This window comes from Mizuhopecten yessoensis, unplaced genomic scaffold, assembly GCF_002113885.1.
Source record: "Mizuhopecten yessoensis strain PY_sf001 unplaced genomic scaffold, ASM211388v2 scaffold10713, whole genome shotgun sequence".
In the NCBI taxonomy this organism is placed as follows: domain Eukaryota; kingdom Metazoa; phylum Mollusca; class Bivalvia; order Pectinida; family Pectinidae; genus Mizuhopecten; species Mizuhopecten yessoensis.
Window position 1 is genome coordinate 216,657 of NW_018408684.1, and position 17,510 is coordinate 234,166.

Consider the following 17,510-nt stretch of genomic DNA (forward strand, 5'->3'; position numbering starts at 1 on the left):
CCCTGCAGTAACTAGGAGATCATTTGACTCAGACACACCTGTTATGATCATTACACTCCCCCTGCAGTAACTAGGAGATCATTTGATTCAGACACACCTGTTATGATCATTACACTCCCCCTGCAGTAACTAGGAGATAATTTGACTCAGACACACCTGTTATGATCATTACACACACCCTGCAGTAACTAGGAGATCATTTGACTCAGACACACCTGTTATGATCATCACACTCCCCCTGCAGTAACTAGGAGATCATTTGACTCAGACACACCTGTTATTATCATCACACTCCCTGCAGTAACTAGGAGATCATTTGACTCAGACACACCTGTTATGATCATCACACTCCCCCTGCAGTAACTAGGAGATCATTTGACTCAGACACACCTGTTATTATCATCACACTCCCTGCAGTAACTAGGAGATCATTTGACTCAGACACACCTGTTATGATCATCACACTCCCCCTGCAGTAACTAGGAGATCATTTGACTCAGACACACCTGTTATTATCATCACACTCCCTGCAGTAACTAGGAGATCATTTGATTCAGACACACCTGTTATGATCATCACACACTCCCTGCAGTAACTAGGAGATCATTTGGTTCAGACACACCTGTTATGAGAACACACACCCTGCAGTAACTAGGAGATCATTTGACCACAGGATGTCCATTTTAAGTTTATGTCAGTTTGGACTTGAATAAGTGAGTTTTGAGGGATATTGGTAAATTTGGTCAAAATGAGGGAGTCTCCCTCCTAATGAGGGAGGGGTGACAGCTATGAGGGGGAGTGTTTGAAATTGTTAAGGACTGAATTTTTGTGCCCCTTTTCATTATACAGCATTTTTCTTCCCGTCAAAGCTAAAGTAGATATTTGATCTTGTGCGTAACGTAACTTAACTTAACTTTTCTCGCACAATTTCTCGGTTAAAGTTTTGGTTTCTACAGTGGTGTACAGTTCAGTCAGATCATGTGTTATTGTCCTTATTAGGTACTTTAAATATCAAACAAACAAAAAATCATTGGATAGGGTCAGACGGGTGTATTATTCATCCGTTTGTGGTGCTCTGTTATGAGCCACTGGTTACATTTGTGTTTTTTTCTATGAAATGAGTCTCTGTATATTGTTACTTAATGTCTTTGCAGGAAGGACTAATGCTTTGTTCAGTTTCTTGTTAAATGATTGTTCATTTATCAACTGTTATAACTTTGTAGCTATGGACAAAACACCTATCACCTGCGGATTGACATCTCGTCTACAAACATGTACAGTGTGAAGAGGAGTGGCATAGCGTTTCAGCAGCTGGGCAGTTTGATCAAACATTATATGACCTACCCCTTACCGGATCTACCTGCTGGTAACCTGAGGCTGAAATACCCTATTCCTGTCAACATCCCATCAACTAAAAGGTAAGTACTCAACTTTTATAGGTTTAATGAAATAAGGTACAACAATGATACTCCAACTTAGTAAAGGAAAGTTGTATCAATGTGTCCATCGTAAAATGCTTAATGTGTACAAGGAAACACCAAATAGTTTCTCTCCACATCATGGTATAACATTAGGTTCTACAGATCATCTTGCTGCATGGTCATCAATCAATGTTAAAGGTCAAAGGTCAAACTTTACCATATTTTGAAGTAAAAAACTATATGTGTACAAGAAATCTAATGAATTCCTCAACAAATATAATGTTGTTATAATTTACACGTACACTAGTTTGGTACGATAATGTAACATCAGGTTCTATTCCTTATTAGATTTAGTTCATCATTGGTTAAGGCTAAAGGGTCAAAGATCACACTTGACCACTTCTGAATTACAAAGCTTGTGTACATGATATAAAACCCTCAACATATTGAATTCATGTTTGTATTTAAACATGTAGTTCTACACTTGATAACATTTTGGTGGTCATTGGTTTAGGTTAATAGGGTCAAAGTTACATTTGTGGGAAGGGAGGGAAGGTTACATCTGCACGACTTCCACTCATTTCAGTTTTAGCTAACTTTTTCCTTTAAAACACTACTTGTCCTGAACTGCTAAGTGGATTTTAACTAAATTTGGGCTGGAACATCCTTGGGCCAAGGGCATTCAATTTTGTATAAACGTTGGATGTGGTCCCCCTGGGGGCAGGAGAGCGGGGCCCAATAGGAGAAATAGAGGTCAAAACTTTAAAATCCTTTTTCTACTGTAGGGAATAAGGGATTTCATCCTGAATTAGTCTGGAGCATCCTGAGGGCCAAGGGGACTCAATTTTACATAAACAGTGGGANCCCCCCCCCCCCCCTTGGGGCAAAGGACCAGGGCCCAATAGGGGAAATAGAGGTTAAACCTTTAAAATCCTTCTTGTACCATGGGGATTAAGGGATTTCATCCCGATTTGGGCTGGAGGATCCTTAGGCCAAGGGGACTCAATTTTGTATAAACGGTGGGTGTAGCCCCCCTGGGGGGAGAGGGGCGGGGCCCAATATGGGAAATAGAGGTAAAACCTTTGAAATCCTCCTTCTACCATGGGGATAAAGATATGTAATCCCAATTTTGCCTCCATCAAGTTGTCTAGTAGTGCCTGTTACTATAAGGGTGTATTCATTTATACAAGATGGCCACCGGGCCTTCATCTTGGATTTTGACATCTGAAGTTTGTTCTCGCTACATCTCCAGAAATACAGGATGGATCTTTCTGAAATTTCATATGTACATACAGTACCTACCATGGAGTGCTGTATCTTTACCTCATAACAAGTACTTTAAACATATACAGGTGAGCGATATAGGCCCTTTGGGCCTCTTGTTTTTTTAACACTATTCCAGACTTAATGCAGTAATTTCATTATATGTAGTTTCTTTTGTTCATTTGTACCTTTCTCTGCCTCTCCAGTTATTACTGTCGTTAAGCTTACGATATTGTTAAATGTTAACGACCTGCTAACCATGGTTTAACGATATTGTTGAACAACTGGGCCCTGGTTGCTAAATTGTAAAATGATAATGTTTTTGTGTACAGCTGGTTCTATCCTAACATTTCACCGACCTCCGCTATAGTGCTGCTTCACATGGCCGTCCCTTACCATAGCTTCATTGTTCGCTACTCGATGGACACACCTGGATGCTGTGCTCTCGTTATAAGGTCAGTTGTGTATCAAAGATTTTGCCTCCATTTTACACAAAAACTGTGAACAAGTTTTAGCTCACCTGGCCCAAAGGGCAAAGTGAGCATATGCCAAGGCGCAGCGTCCGGCATCTGTACGTTTGTTAGTCGTCCGGTGTCAATATTTTACTTTAAACAACTTCTTCTTAAAAACTAAAAGGCCTAGGATGATGATATTTGGCCAGAAGCAAACTGGGATGACGGGCTACCAAAGTTGTTAAAAAATGACCTTCACCCATATTCAAGGTCACAGAGGTCAAATATGTGAAAAATTTAAACAACTTGTTCTGAATAACTAAAACGCCCATGATGATGATATTTAGCCAGTAGCATGCTGGGATGAAGGGCTACCAAGTTTGTTCAAATAAATGACCTTCACTTATATTCAAAGACACAGGGGTCAAATATGTTTAAAACCTTTAAACAGCTTCTTCTAAATAACCAAGAGGCCTTAAATTAGGTGATGATAGTTGGCCAGTAACATGCTGGGATGAAGGGCTACCAATGCAAGTTTGTTAAAATGAATGACCATCACCCGTTTTCAAGGTCACAGGGGTCAAATATGGTGAAGTCTTTAAACAATTTCTGAATAACTTAAAGGTCCAGGGTAATGACATTTTGCCAGAAGCATGCTGGGATGAAAAGGCTATAAAAAGTCTGTTCAACTTAATGTCCTTTATAGAATTTCAAGGTCACATATGTCATATGTTTACATCTTTTAATAGATTCTTTTGAATCAAACACTGGTATTTTGTCTGTAGCTGTATTTAAGTCCACTTTTACTTAGTTAGTTTGAGATTAATACCAGGTGAGCGATTCAGGCCCATTGGGCCTCTTGTTAAAGATAATTACTTAAATACAAGTGGACATGAATTGTGAAGGGATCTTTTTATTGAATATGATCTTAAGCATCCTTAATTTTGCTAAGGGGAATCATTGTTGTATAAATGAAAGTTGTGGACCCTCTTGAGGAAGAGGGGCAGGACCTCATATAGAAAGAAGATGGAAATTTTAAAATCTGTTCTCCGTCCATTCCATATGGATGAATGGATGTTTACCACATTTGATGTACGTGGCACAATCTTGGCCCAATGGAACCCATTATTGCTTAAAAGGAGGGTTTGTAACTTCCGATTTCTTGTGTTATACAGACACATGTTTGCAGTTAGTGAACAGGCCTCATGCACCTTTTTAATTTAAGAAGTGTGATCTTACAGTCTCTGATTGTAGGTTTAATATTCCTGGTAAGATTTGCTTGTTAACAATTTAACATCTTGTTTACTGTGTTACTTTCTAGAACAAAAGAGTCGACTGTTCCTTTCAAGATTATACACAAGCACGGGTTCCACTGTCTACAGGGAGGGGAGGACACTGCTGAAAGGTTCCGTAACATTGACACACTGGTGGATTACTACCATAGTAATCCCATCTACTACAGCTCTAGCAGACAGCCACTGTACTGCAAACCTGTTTTAATCCATCCCAATACATCTTCATATCTGTAAGTAAATTAAGTATGTCAACATATTACTTTATCACTATGAATTAAGAGTGGATGGGTACTTCTATATATATATCAGTTGTCACATCGTTTGCCTGTGGCATGCTTCAAAATTCTATACTCTGAAATTCAAGATCAAGAGAAAGGGTCAAAGGTCAAATCATTTAATTAAACTTTTCAGATTAATCTTCTAAATTATTGAATTTTTCAAAATGAAACTTCACACATAGGTCTAGATCTATCATGGCCGGACAGTCTAGAGTTGGAGAGTCCCGGGTTTGAACCCTAGTCTGGCTTTTACATTTTCGCTTTCTCCTGTTACAAAATTGGCGAGCTTGCCAACTCTTGTTTCAAGCATTTGGAGTACGCTTAGCAAGGGGATGTCCAGACCCTTTTTCATGAAGCCGTTCTCATGCTCAAGCATGGATTTTGTATTCAAGCCTATTTTTTTGTTTCCTTTATAAATTAATAATATAATCTGATTTTGTCAATGATTTGGAAAAAAAAGAAAATACCTTAAGCCAAATACTGTTTTCAATGAGTATATTTGATGCTTTGATGTTTTGTCAGTAAGTTAAATAAAGTTGGTTGGAGCACAAAATCCATGCTTGAGCATGAGAATGGTTTCATGAATACAGGCCCAGAACTTGGTTATAAATAGTTGTGAGGGGTAAAGAGTTCGAAAAAGGAGGGAGGAATGTAGTGGAACTGGACTGGATCGATTGTCAGTGACCAGGTTACTAACCTCAATTGGTAGAGCGTCCGTCTAGAGCTCAAGAGGGTCCAGGGTTCAAACCCCTGTCTGGCCACTACAGTTTCTCTCTCTCCTGTTACAAATGTGCATCATGAACCAAGGGGAAATGTAACAGAACACCAATAAACTTGGGTTGTGACTAGTGATGGGCAATCAGTTTAAAATCATAATCCATAATTGGTTTGTAATCGGAAGTAGTAAACCGATCAACGATCGATTGCATAATTGGTTCATAATTTCATGGGACTGTATACCAAAATAAAGTGAAAACACTTCCTTAACCCTTAGAGTGCTACATTAAAATAACATACGGTAACCAATCAGTGCTGAATTAATTAGGAAAATTTAATTTTCACAGCAGTTCAAATTGAGATATAACTTCATAAGTCGCAATTTTAGTAAAAATATTTCAAAAATAATACTTGTGTTAATATTAAAACATATTAATACCAATGGAAATTGGTTATTTGATATGTTTAATTAAATTTTAATCAACAAGATTAGCAGTTGACCATATAAAATACCATTTTATAGAATGTGCAACTATAGTTGTGACTAGCAGTGGTGGCCACAGACATACAGCGCAACTATAGTTGTGACTAGCACTCAATACACAGAGTTGTTAACTATACACTGTGTTTTGTTCTTATATAATGAATGGATTTCAAGCAATTTTTATGCAGTTTTATCAATCATATACCGGTAGTAAAAATCATAAGAATATATGACTTTCAATACATTTTTCACACTGAAAACATTTTACACTTAAATTTTGATAAAGATCTGATTACATCGATAATGGAATTTGTAATCGATAATCGGAATGGGAAAGGGTAAACTGATCGATTTTTGATTATAATCGATCATCAGCCCATCACTAGTTGTGACGAAGTGTATAACAAGTGTAGCACTTCTACAGATCTTTATTGTGGTTCACTTGACAATTTGTTTTTGAAACTACATGCAAGTGCCTATCATGGCATTATATTTCTACTTTATATAATTTCTTTGTAGGAACAATAAGCCATATAATATTGATACTTAGCCTGTATCTTGCTGAAGAGGAGAAATCTAATTTCTTCCAAACGAATAACCCTGATCCACTTTCAAGGTCAAAAAGGTCACGTCAAAACCTTTTAACAACATCCTATAAGGTTTATTTGCAAGAACAATGTTCCTACCCAGACAGTTTCACTGACATTCTGCCAGCTTGCTCGATGGTGATGTTAGGGATGTGAGAGTTAGTTCCCCTTGTTCACCACTGCGCTCACGTCACTGGTTACCAAGCTGGCAGAATGTCAGCAAAACTGTCTGGGTAAGAATATTGTTTTACATAGCAGTGACTCGACGAAACCTGCATATATACCTTATATGTCATGCTAATAAATGAATCTTTTCAGTGATAACATTCTTTAAGGGTTTGGCCTGTATTAAGCTAGGTTGAAGGACTATCAAGTCTGACTGATAAAATGAACATGACCTGCTTTCATGGTCACTGGTCAAATGAGCGAAACCTTAAAAAAACAAACTTTTAAAGATCCATTTTGTTAAAAAATTACTTCGACAACTGTAATGTCATTACATTGTACATTTGTTTGTCACTACACCACAGGCCTGTATGTAGTCATCACCCAAAGGTGACAACTTTTATTTCATTACATTGTACATTTGTTTGTCACTACACCACAGCCCTGTATGTGGTCTTCACCTAAAGGTTACAACTGTTATGATATTGCATTGTACATTTGTTTGTCACTACACCAGTCCTGTATGTAGTCGTCACCCAAAGGTGACAACTTTTATGTCATTACATTGGACATTTGTTTGTCACTACACCACAGTCCTGTATGTGGTCTTCACCTAAAGGTTACAACTGTTATGATATTACATTGTACATTTGTTTGTCACTACACCAGTCCTGTATGTAGTCGTCACCCAAAGGTGACAACTTTTATGTCATTACATTGTACATTCGTTTGTCACTACACCACAGGCCTGTATGTAGTCATCACCCAAAGGTGACAACTTTTATGATATTATATTGTACATTTGTTTGTCACTACACCAGTCCTGTATGTAGTCGTCACCCAAAGGTGACAACTTTTATGTCATTACATTGTACATTTGTTTGTCATTACACCAATTTGTTTGTCACTACACCAGTCATGTATGTAGTCGTCACCAAAAGGTGACAACTTTTATTTCATTGCATTGTACATTTGTTTGTCACTCCCCCAGTCCTTTATGTAGTCCTCACCCAAAGGTGACAACTTTTATGATATTACATTGTCCATTTGTTTGTCACTACGCCACAGGCCTGTATGTAGTCATCACCCAAAGGCGACAACTTTTATGATATTACATTGTACATTTGTTTGTCACTACACCAGCCCTGTATGTAGTCTTCACCCAAAGGAGACAACCTTTATGATATTAAATTGTACATTTGTTTGTCACTACACCACAGTCCTGTGTGTAGTCTTCATCCAAAGGCGACAACTTTTATGTCATTACATTGTACATTTGTTTGTCACTACACCAGTCCTGTATGTAGTCTTCACCCAAAGGAGACAACTTTTATGTCATTACATTGTACATTTGTTTGTCACTACACCAGTCCTGTATGTAGTCTTCACCCAAAGGTGACAACTTTTATGTCATTACATTGTACATTTGTTTGTCACTACACCACAGGCCTGTATGTAGTCTTCACCCAAAGGCGACAACTTTTATGTCATTACATTGTACATTTGTTTGTCACTACACCACAGTCCTGTATGTAGTCTTCACCCAAAGGTGACAACTTTTATGTCATTACATTGTACATTTGTTTGTCACTACACCACAGTCCTGTATGTAGTCTTCACCCAAAGGTGACAACTTTTATGTCATTACATTGTACATTTGTTTGTCACTACACCACAGTCCTGTATGTAGTCTTCACCCAAAGGTGACAACTTTTATGTCATTACATTGTACATTTGTTTGTCACTACACCACAGTCCTGTATGTAGTCTTCACCCAAAGGTGACAACTTTTATGTCATTACATTGTACATTTGTTTGTCACTACACCACAGTCCTGTATGTAGTCTTCACCCAAAGGTGACAACTTTTATGTCATTACATTGTACATTTGTTTGTCACTACACCACAGTCCTGTATGTAGTCTTCACCCAAAGGTGACAACTTTTATGTCATTACATTGTACATTTGTTTGTCACTACACCACAGTCCTGTATGTAGTCTTCACCCAAAGGTGACAACTTTTATGTCATTACATTGTACATTTGTTTGTCACTACACCACAGTCCTGTATGTAGTCTTCACCCAAAGGTGACAACTTTTATGTCATTACATTGTACATTTGTTTGTCACTACACCACAGTCCTGTATGTAGTCTTCACCCAAAGGTGACAACTTTTATGTCATTACATTGTACATTTGTTTGTCACTACACCACAGTCCTGTATGTAGTCTTCACCCAAAGGTGACAACTTTTATGTCATTACATTGTACATTTGTTTGTCACTACACCACAGTCCTGTATGTAGTCTTCACCCAAAGGTGACAACTTTTATGTCATTACATTGTACATTTGTTTGTCACTACACCACAGTCCTGTATGTAGTCTTCACCCAAAGGTGACAACTTTTATGTCATTACATTGTACATTTGTTTGTCACTACACCACAGTCCTGTATGTAGTCTTCACCCAAAGGTGACAACTTTTATGTCATTACATTGTACATTTGTTTGTCACTACACCACAGTCCTGTATGTAGTCTTCACCCAAAGGTGACAACTTTTATGTCATTACATTGTACATTTGTTTGTCACTACACCACAGTCCTGTATGTAGTCTTCACCCAAAGGTGACAACTTTTATGTCATTACATTGTACATTTGTTTGTCACTACACCACAGTCCTGTATGTAGTCTTCACCCAAAGGTGACAACTTTTATGTCATTACATTGTACATTTGTTTGTCACTACACCACAGTCCTGTATGTAGTCTTCACCCAAAGGTGACAACTTTTATGTCATTACATTGTACATTTGTTTGTCACTACACCACAGTCCTGTATGTAGTCTTCACCCAAAGGTGACAACTTTTATGTCATTACATTGTACATTTGTTTGTCACTACACCACAGTCCTGTATGTAGTCTTCACCCAAAGGTGACAACTTTTATGTCATTACATTGTACATTTGTTTGTCACTACACCACAGTCCTGTATGTAGTCTTCACCCAAAGGTGACAACTTTTATGTCATTACATTGTACATTTGTTTGTCACTACACCACAGTCCTGTATGTAGTCTTCACCCAAAGGTGACAACTTTTATGTCATTACATTGTACATTTGTTTGTCACTACACCACAGTCCTGTATGTAGTCTTCACCCAAAGGTGACAACTTTTATGTCATTACATTGTACATTTGTTTGTCACTACACCACAGTCCTGTATGTAGTCTTCACCCAAAGGTGACAACTTTTATGTCATTACATTGTACATTTGTTTGTCACTACACCACAGTCCTGTATGTAGTCTTCACCCAAAGGTGACAACTTTTATGTCATTACATTGTACATTTGTTTGTCACTACACCACAGTCCTGTATGTAGTCTTCACCCAAAGGTGACAACTTTTATGTCATTACATTGTACATTTGTTTGTCACTACACCACAGTCCTGTATGTAGTCTTCACCCAAAGGTGACAACTTTTATGTCATTACATTGTACATTTGTTTGTCACTACACCACAGTCCTGTATGTAGTCTTCACCCAAAGGTGACAACTTTTATGTCATTACATTGTACATTTGTTTGTCACTACACCACAGTCCTGTATGTAGTCTTCACCCAAAGGTGACAACTTTTATGTCATTACATTGTACATTTGTTTGTCACTACACCACAGTCCTGTATGTAGTCTTCACCCAAAGGTGACAACTTTTATGTCATTACATTGTACATTTGTTTGTCACTACACCACAGTCCTGTATGTAGTCTTCACCCAAAGGTGACAACTTTTATGTCATTACATTGTACATTTGTTTGTCACTACACCACAGTCCTGTATGTAGTCTTCACCCAAAGGTGACAACTTTTATGTCATTACATTGTACATTTGTTTGTCACTACACCACAGTCCTGTATGTAGTCTTCACCCAAAGGTGACAACTTTTATGTCATTACATTGTACATTTGTTTGTCACTACACCACAGGCCTGTATGTAGTCTTCACCCAAAGGTGACAACTTTTATGTCATTACATTGTACATTTGTATGTCATTACATTGTACATTTGTTTGTCACTACACCACAGTCCTGTATGTAGTCATCACCCAAAGGTGACAACTGTTATGACATTACATTGTACATTTGTTTGTCACTACACCACAGTCCTGTATGTGGTCTTCACCCAAAGGCGACAACTGTTATGTTATTACATTGTACATTTGTTTGTCACTATACCACAGGCCTGTATGTAGTCATCACCCAAAGGCACCACTTGTGGAAGGAAACACTGAAGATGAGCTTCTTTGTATGGACTGTTCTGAAAAAGTACAAAGGTACTGTATATAAACTTTATTCATTCTATATTAATCACTTTTGCTGGCCTTTATGTTAGTGCATGGGTGGTCTTAATGTGGGAGGAAACCGGAGTACCCGGAGAAAACCCAGGTGATAGGGCAGGTGACCCGATACCTTTTCACATTCGATCGAGGAATTAAACCCTGGACGCCTTGGTGAAAGGAAAGTGCGCTAGCTATCCACTGCACCACCCGACCACCCTACAGGTACTGTATAGATACCAGCTGTCTATACCACCTAGGCTACCACCTGTCTATAGATAGGATCTGTATGTAGAATAAATCATTCCCTGGTCAGACATTGAAAGGTATTGGGTTACCTCCCTGACCATGTGGGTTTCTCTGTGTAACTCCGGTTCCCTCCCACATAAAGACCTCCAGGAGTGTTTGATTAAGTTGATAAAACTGGTTTCATAAAATGTTATGAAATATATGAAGTTATGGATAGGATAATGATCTGTATTCTAGGAAATCCTGTCTATTAGGGCTGCTGACTGCCTTGACAATGTATAACTTTAGCCCATTCAACTATTGATACATCAACTTAGCAACTAAACGCTTTAAAAAAAAAAAAAAATCTAGATGTTTTAAAAGTGACTTTAGTATTTCTTTTATATAGACATTTCATTGGGGAGGTGAAACTAGAGGAATATCGAGAGACTTTCCGCCGTCTGGACTCAGAGAGCTTGTCCATTGGCCTTCTAACAGGTAATCAGTTTACTTAAGTTTTTCAAGACAAGAACTTTCTGGTTTGAAGACCGACATAAAAGATGTACTTATGATAACTAATTCAATGAGATATGTACACATAAGCCTCTGAAGTAAGTTATGAAACCCAGCAGATCATTGCGATTATTCAGGTAAAACTATGGAATGACCTTTGATGAAGTTAACCTGCAACTGACATTACCTTAAGGATGTACTCTTCTGAGGTTTCAATCACGTTCAAGTCTCGTTTTGATCTGGTGTAATGGGTTTTTGTAATATTTAACAACTTATGATCAAGTTTATTAGCAAACACGTATCTGAAAAATATGTCAAAAAACTAGATGCCTGTTGTTTGTAGAACTTTTTTAACAAGAACTTTAAAAAATTACCAATTCGGCGGCCATTTTGAAAATGTGTATTAATGTGTATTTCTTGTGCTTAAAAAAGGGTCAATATTTCACCTTTTTTGGCACTAGATTGATCACTTAAATTGTCATTGTGTCGCCATTTTTAATTGTAGCAGGTTCATTTTTGCTGTACAACTTTATGATGTTCAATATGATAAAAATAATATGCAACAAACTGGAAAATTATACATTATTGATATTTGTTTTACGTATTTAGTGTGACTGAAGCACTTTCGATTTTTGACCCCGAAAAAAGTAAAAAATAACACAAATGATAATGGGACAAAAAAAGAAGCACACTGACCCCCCATTTTTGTAGATGTTTTAGAAAGAGAAACACGTTTTCATTTAGTTCATTAAATATTAAAAAAAGTTAAATACCAGAACTTTTTATAAAAAGCGTTTAATCTGTAAAAAAATGGTAAAAAACGAGTATTTTATCATTAAAAAATAGGGGGTAGGGGTAACTTAAAACGGCTTTTTGAGTTAAAACAATAAGATTAAGAAATTTTACTTCCATAATTTAAAAGAAAATAATATTTTCAACAAAGCTACAAACATTTATACATATCTGATAACACACTTGGAAGAAATTGTATGAATTTGTTCTGCAAATGGTCAAAACCCAAAAAATCACCTAAAATCACTTGATGTGGTAAATTGGTATCTTTGACCGATCATAGCACAAAAACGAGCACACGGACATATGTTTTTTTTGGCATTTTCTACTATGCCATTAACTCCTTTTTCCAAAAAACCATATAAGAAAAAAAGTTTAATACAGGAAATTTTTGACTTCTCAGAGGTGTACATCCTTAAAATCAATGCTAAGAAACCTTTTTCGACACTTGCAGAGAAAATTATTAGCCAGTACATATTACATTTTTAGCCCGAAGGGCCAAGTGAGCTTATTGCATGGTGCGGCGTCCGTCGTCTGTCCGTCGTCCGGCATCAAATTTTTACTTTAAACAACTTCTTATGAATAGCCAAGAGGCCGAGGCTGATAATATTTGGCCAGTAGCATGCTGCAATGAAGGGCTACCAAGTTTGTTCAAATGAATGACCTTGACCCACTTTCAAGGTCACATGGGTCAAATGTGTTCAAATCTTCAAACAACTTCTTCTCAATAACCATGAGGCCCAGGCTGATGATATTTGGCCAGTAGCATGCTGCGATGAAGGGCTACCAAGTTTGTTCAAATGAATGGCCTTGACCCACTTTCAAGGTCACGGGGATCAAATGTCGTAAACTCTTCAAACAACTTCTTCTCACTAACCAAAAGGCCCAGGCTGATGATATTTGGCCAGTAGCATGCTGCGATGAAGGGCTACCAAAATTGTTCAAATGAATGGCCTTGACCCACTTTCAAGGTCACAGGGATCAAATGTCGTAAACTCTTCAAACAACTTCTTATCAATAATCAAAAGGCCCAGGGTACTGATATTGGGCCTGTAGTATGCTGGGATGAAGGACTACCAAGTTTGTTCAAATTAATGACCTTGACCCACTTTCATGGTCACAGGGATCAAATGTAAACTCTTCAAACAACTTCTGATTAATAACCAAAAGGCCCAGGGTACTGGAATTGGGCCTGTTGCATGATGAGATGAATGGCTACCAAATTTGTTCAAATGAATGACCTTGACCAACTCTCAAGGTCACAGGGGTAAAATGTCTTGAAATCTTCAAACAACTTCTTCTCAATAACTAGGAGGCCCAGGCTGATGATATTTGGCCAGTAGCATGCTGCGATGAAGGGCTACCAAGTTTGTTCAAATGAATGGCCTTGACCCACTTTCAAGGTCACATGGGTCAAATGTGTTCAAATCTTCAAACAACTTCTTCTCAATAACCAAGAGGCCCAGGCTGATGATATTTGGCCAGTAGCATGCTGCGATGAAGGGCTACCAAGTTTGTTCAAATGAATGGCCTTGACTCACTTTCAAGGTCACAGGGATCAAATGTCGTAAACTCTTTAAACAACTTCTTCTCACTAACCAAAAGGCCCAGGCTGATGATATTTGGCCAGTAGCATGCTGAGATGAAGGACTACCAAAATTGTTCAAATGAATGACCTTGACCCACTTTCATGGTCACAGGGATCAAATGTAAACTCTTCAAACAACTTCTGATTAATAATCAAAAGGCCCATGGTACTGATATTGGGCCTGTTGCATGATGGGATGAAGGGATACCAAGTTTGTTCAAATGAATGACCTTGACCCAATTTCAAGTTCACAGGGGTCAAATATGTTAAAATCTTCAAACGAACCAAAGGCCCAGGGTACTGAAATTGGGCCTGCAGTATGCTGGGATGAAGGACTACCAAGTTTGTTCAAATGAATGACCTTGACCCACTTTCAACCTAATGTCCTTGTTCAACATTCAAGGTCACAGGCATCATATGTTTAAATCTTTTAATAAGTTCTTATGAATCAAACACTGATATTCTGCCTGTAGCTGTAATTTAGATCACTTTTAAGATAACAAGTGTGAGATTAATACCAGGTGAGCGATACAGGCCCATTGGGCCTCTTATATTAACCTTTTAACTTAAATATGTCAACCTGCCATGTCATTGTGTTCCCTGGAAGTGGACGGCAGACTGATATTGTGACCCTCAGGTGAAGAGAAATAAATTGTTATTCTCATGTCGAATGTAATTATAACCCCTGCTGAGCAATGGCAGTAACTAAAAATAGAATATATTCATCACACCCCTTGAAATCACCGAAGCAGCTTTATACAATGAGTGTGTGCAGAAATTGAATCTGCACTTTTATCACATACCTGTTGAATCTTGTTATAGTAATACAACTAATTTTCAGACCATGAAATACAATGTTCTGTATTGTACATGTGCAATACGGAATGTTGTATTTACCTACTAGCCGGAACTACTTTTTATGGGAATCCCCGTAAGTTTATATAATCTTCGTATCAATCTCTACCAAATACGGAAGGTATGTGATAAAACAAGACCACACACTTGTGTTTTTCTAACGAATCAGAAAGCACTCACAGATCATTTATTGCGCGGACGTATATATTCACTCATGAATATATTTGTCCTCGCAATAAACACAAGTGTGTGGTTTTGCATAATTATATCATAGAACATGTAATTTTAAGAAGTATGAGGATATTTCAGTATTTAAGTAAAATTCACTGTTTAAAAAGTAAAGCATGATCAATTGGAATTCAACTGAAAAGGCATGAGAAAAAACATTTGAAGGACTATCTATATTTTCCAGTTGAATAACAGAGGAATCATTATATTACTGGTGAAATTCAACTAACACTGGAATTTCAATAGTTGAATACATGACATTCACATGGTCGCTATTCTAATGATCAAGGTTAAGAGGGTTATAAATCAACCTAAACTGATCCCTTTAGTGTCGACACATTTTATGTAGAGTTACAGCTGGTCCCCATACACATCAATTATTTGCATCGATTTCAAGTCTTTTAGTTTACACATCCTTAGCATGTTGCAATTGAAACAATAAAATACTAATTCAAAATGCTGCAGATCTTAACATACATCATTTATCATATATATTTTGTCAGAAAACCAGGTGAACAAATTTCAGTTCTTTAAGTTGCTTCAATTGTTCAGTGATAAAATATACATATCTGCAAGTCTTGAATGCAACTGAGGTTTTCTTTACAAACGGAACAACTTTGGAAAATTTGCATGGAAAAGAAATCGTTTTTGCATTTGAGCTCCACATAATGTATATTGTTTCCTGTTTGTCAGAATGCAAGTTCAATTTAGAGACCAATGAATATTGTTGATCTGGCTGTAAATGAATATTGTTGATCTGGCTGTAGAGAGCAGTGTTAAAGCCTTCCTGTGTGACAAGGGTGTGTTAGAAGATGCTCTGTCCAAAATATGGTGAGTAACACTTACACTTTTTAAAGTCAACTTGAATTAAAATATTTCAAATGTAAGAAAGTTGAAAAAAAACAGGATGTCTTAGTGTTCATCTAGTCCTGTTTCTTGCTTTCTTGTAAAGTATTTTCCTCCTAAAAATGTAAATCTTAAAATATCTCTGATCTCCAAAATGTAAATATTATTAAAAAATACATGTATTCGCCTAGCTATTCAGATACTCAAAGTCTGAGGTAAAAATATATACACCATTTACCTTGATATTTGGATAGTGTAGGGCCTTTAGATACAACTTCAACCTCACATGTTTGAACTCTAACAATTATCATCTTAATAACTTTAATTTAAGCATAAAAATCACCATTACTTAAGTTAGTATGTCATATAACTGACCTCCTGTACTTTCATTACAGGGAGCTCTCTGATGTAGATGGGGACACCTTCCTCAATGAAGACGAGTTCTGCATAGCCATGTATCTTGCAGATTTAGCATTGACACACAAAATGTTACCACCAGGACTTCCTCCGACTCTAAAGCCACCGTTTGGTGCAAAAGGTACATGTAGACTTATGTACCACAGGATTAAGGAGTTGCTCTAAACAAACGATTAAAAGATGATCCAATAATTATAAATAACCGTGTATAGAGGGTACTTAACAGTGTGCCCTTGTATACCATATACCAATGTAGAGTATGGCAGAATACCGATACACTAGTGAAAATGTTAGTATATTCTGCCTTATGAATAAACAAAAAACTCGATCTTGATTGGTCAACACAAAATCAATATTATATCAATATCACATGTAAAGATACATTTCGTAATACTTCACTGCAATATGAAGGTATACGTTTTTATCACATCAATAATTTCTGATAATGTATAATAAACATGTGTATTTCACAAACTCTATTTTAAATGGGGAAAATTGTGTGATAAGTTTGTGTACTTTATTGCTTTCATTACATCGATCTGGTTGTGATGAGTTTATATAGACAGATATCATTTACCGGTGTTGTCCTTTGAGTTTATATAGACAGGTATCATTTATCGGTGTTGTCCTTTGAGTTTATATAGACAGGGATCATTTACCGGTGTTGTCCTTTGAGTTTATATAGACAGGGATCATTTACCGGTGTTGTCCTTTGAGTTTATATAGACAGGGATCATTTACCGGTGTTGTCCTTTGAGTTTATATAGACAGGTATCATTTACCGGAGTTGTCCTTTGAGTTTTATAGACAGATATCATTTACCTGTGTTGTCCTTTGAGTTTATATAGACAGGTATCATTTACTGGTGTTGTCAATTGAGTTTATATAGACAAGTATCATTTACCGGTGTTGTCCTTTGAGTTTATATAGACAGGTATCATTTACCGGTGTTGTCCTTTGAGTTCATATAGACAGATATCATTTACTGGTGTTGTCCTTTTAGTTTATATAGACAGATATCATTTACTGGGGTTGTCCTTTTA

The 17,510-nt window shown here is 37.1% G+C and overlaps 1 protein-coding gene and 1 long non-coding RNA gene across 4 annotated transcripts in view; one reads left to right on the forward strand and one right to left on the reverse strand.

The window, feature by feature from the left end:
- The window catches only part of LOC110461982, a 75,814-nt gene that overhangs the window by 44,158 nt on the left and 14,146 nt on the right, over positions 1-17,510 (forward strand). For all 3 annotated transcript variants that reach the window (XM_021515739.1, XM_021515737.1, XM_021515740.1), the window contains exons 16-22: positions 1,224-1,418; positions 3,017-3,139; positions 4,458-4,661; positions 10,905-10,997; positions 11,638-11,726; positions 15,972-16,035; positions 16,446-16,588. In XM_021515739.1, the coding sequence (XP_021371414.1) occupies positions 1,224-1,418; positions 3,017-3,139; positions 4,458-4,661; positions 10,905-10,997; positions 11,638-11,726; positions 15,972-16,035; positions 16,446-16,588 (911 nt within the window). The remainder of the gene's footprint in view (positions 1-1,223; positions 1,419-3,016; positions 3,140-4,457; positions 4,662-10,904; positions 10,998-11,637; positions 11,727-15,971; positions 16,036-16,445; positions 16,589-17,510) is intronic.
- Positions 4,583-17,510, reverse strand: part of LOC110461984 — a 50,142-nt gene continuing 37,214 nt past the window's right edge. The window contains exon 3 of the long non-coding RNA XR_002464213.1: positions 4,583-4,659. This is a non-coding gene — a long non-coding RNA (uncharacterized LOC110461984). The remainder of the gene's footprint in view (positions 4,660-17,510) is intronic.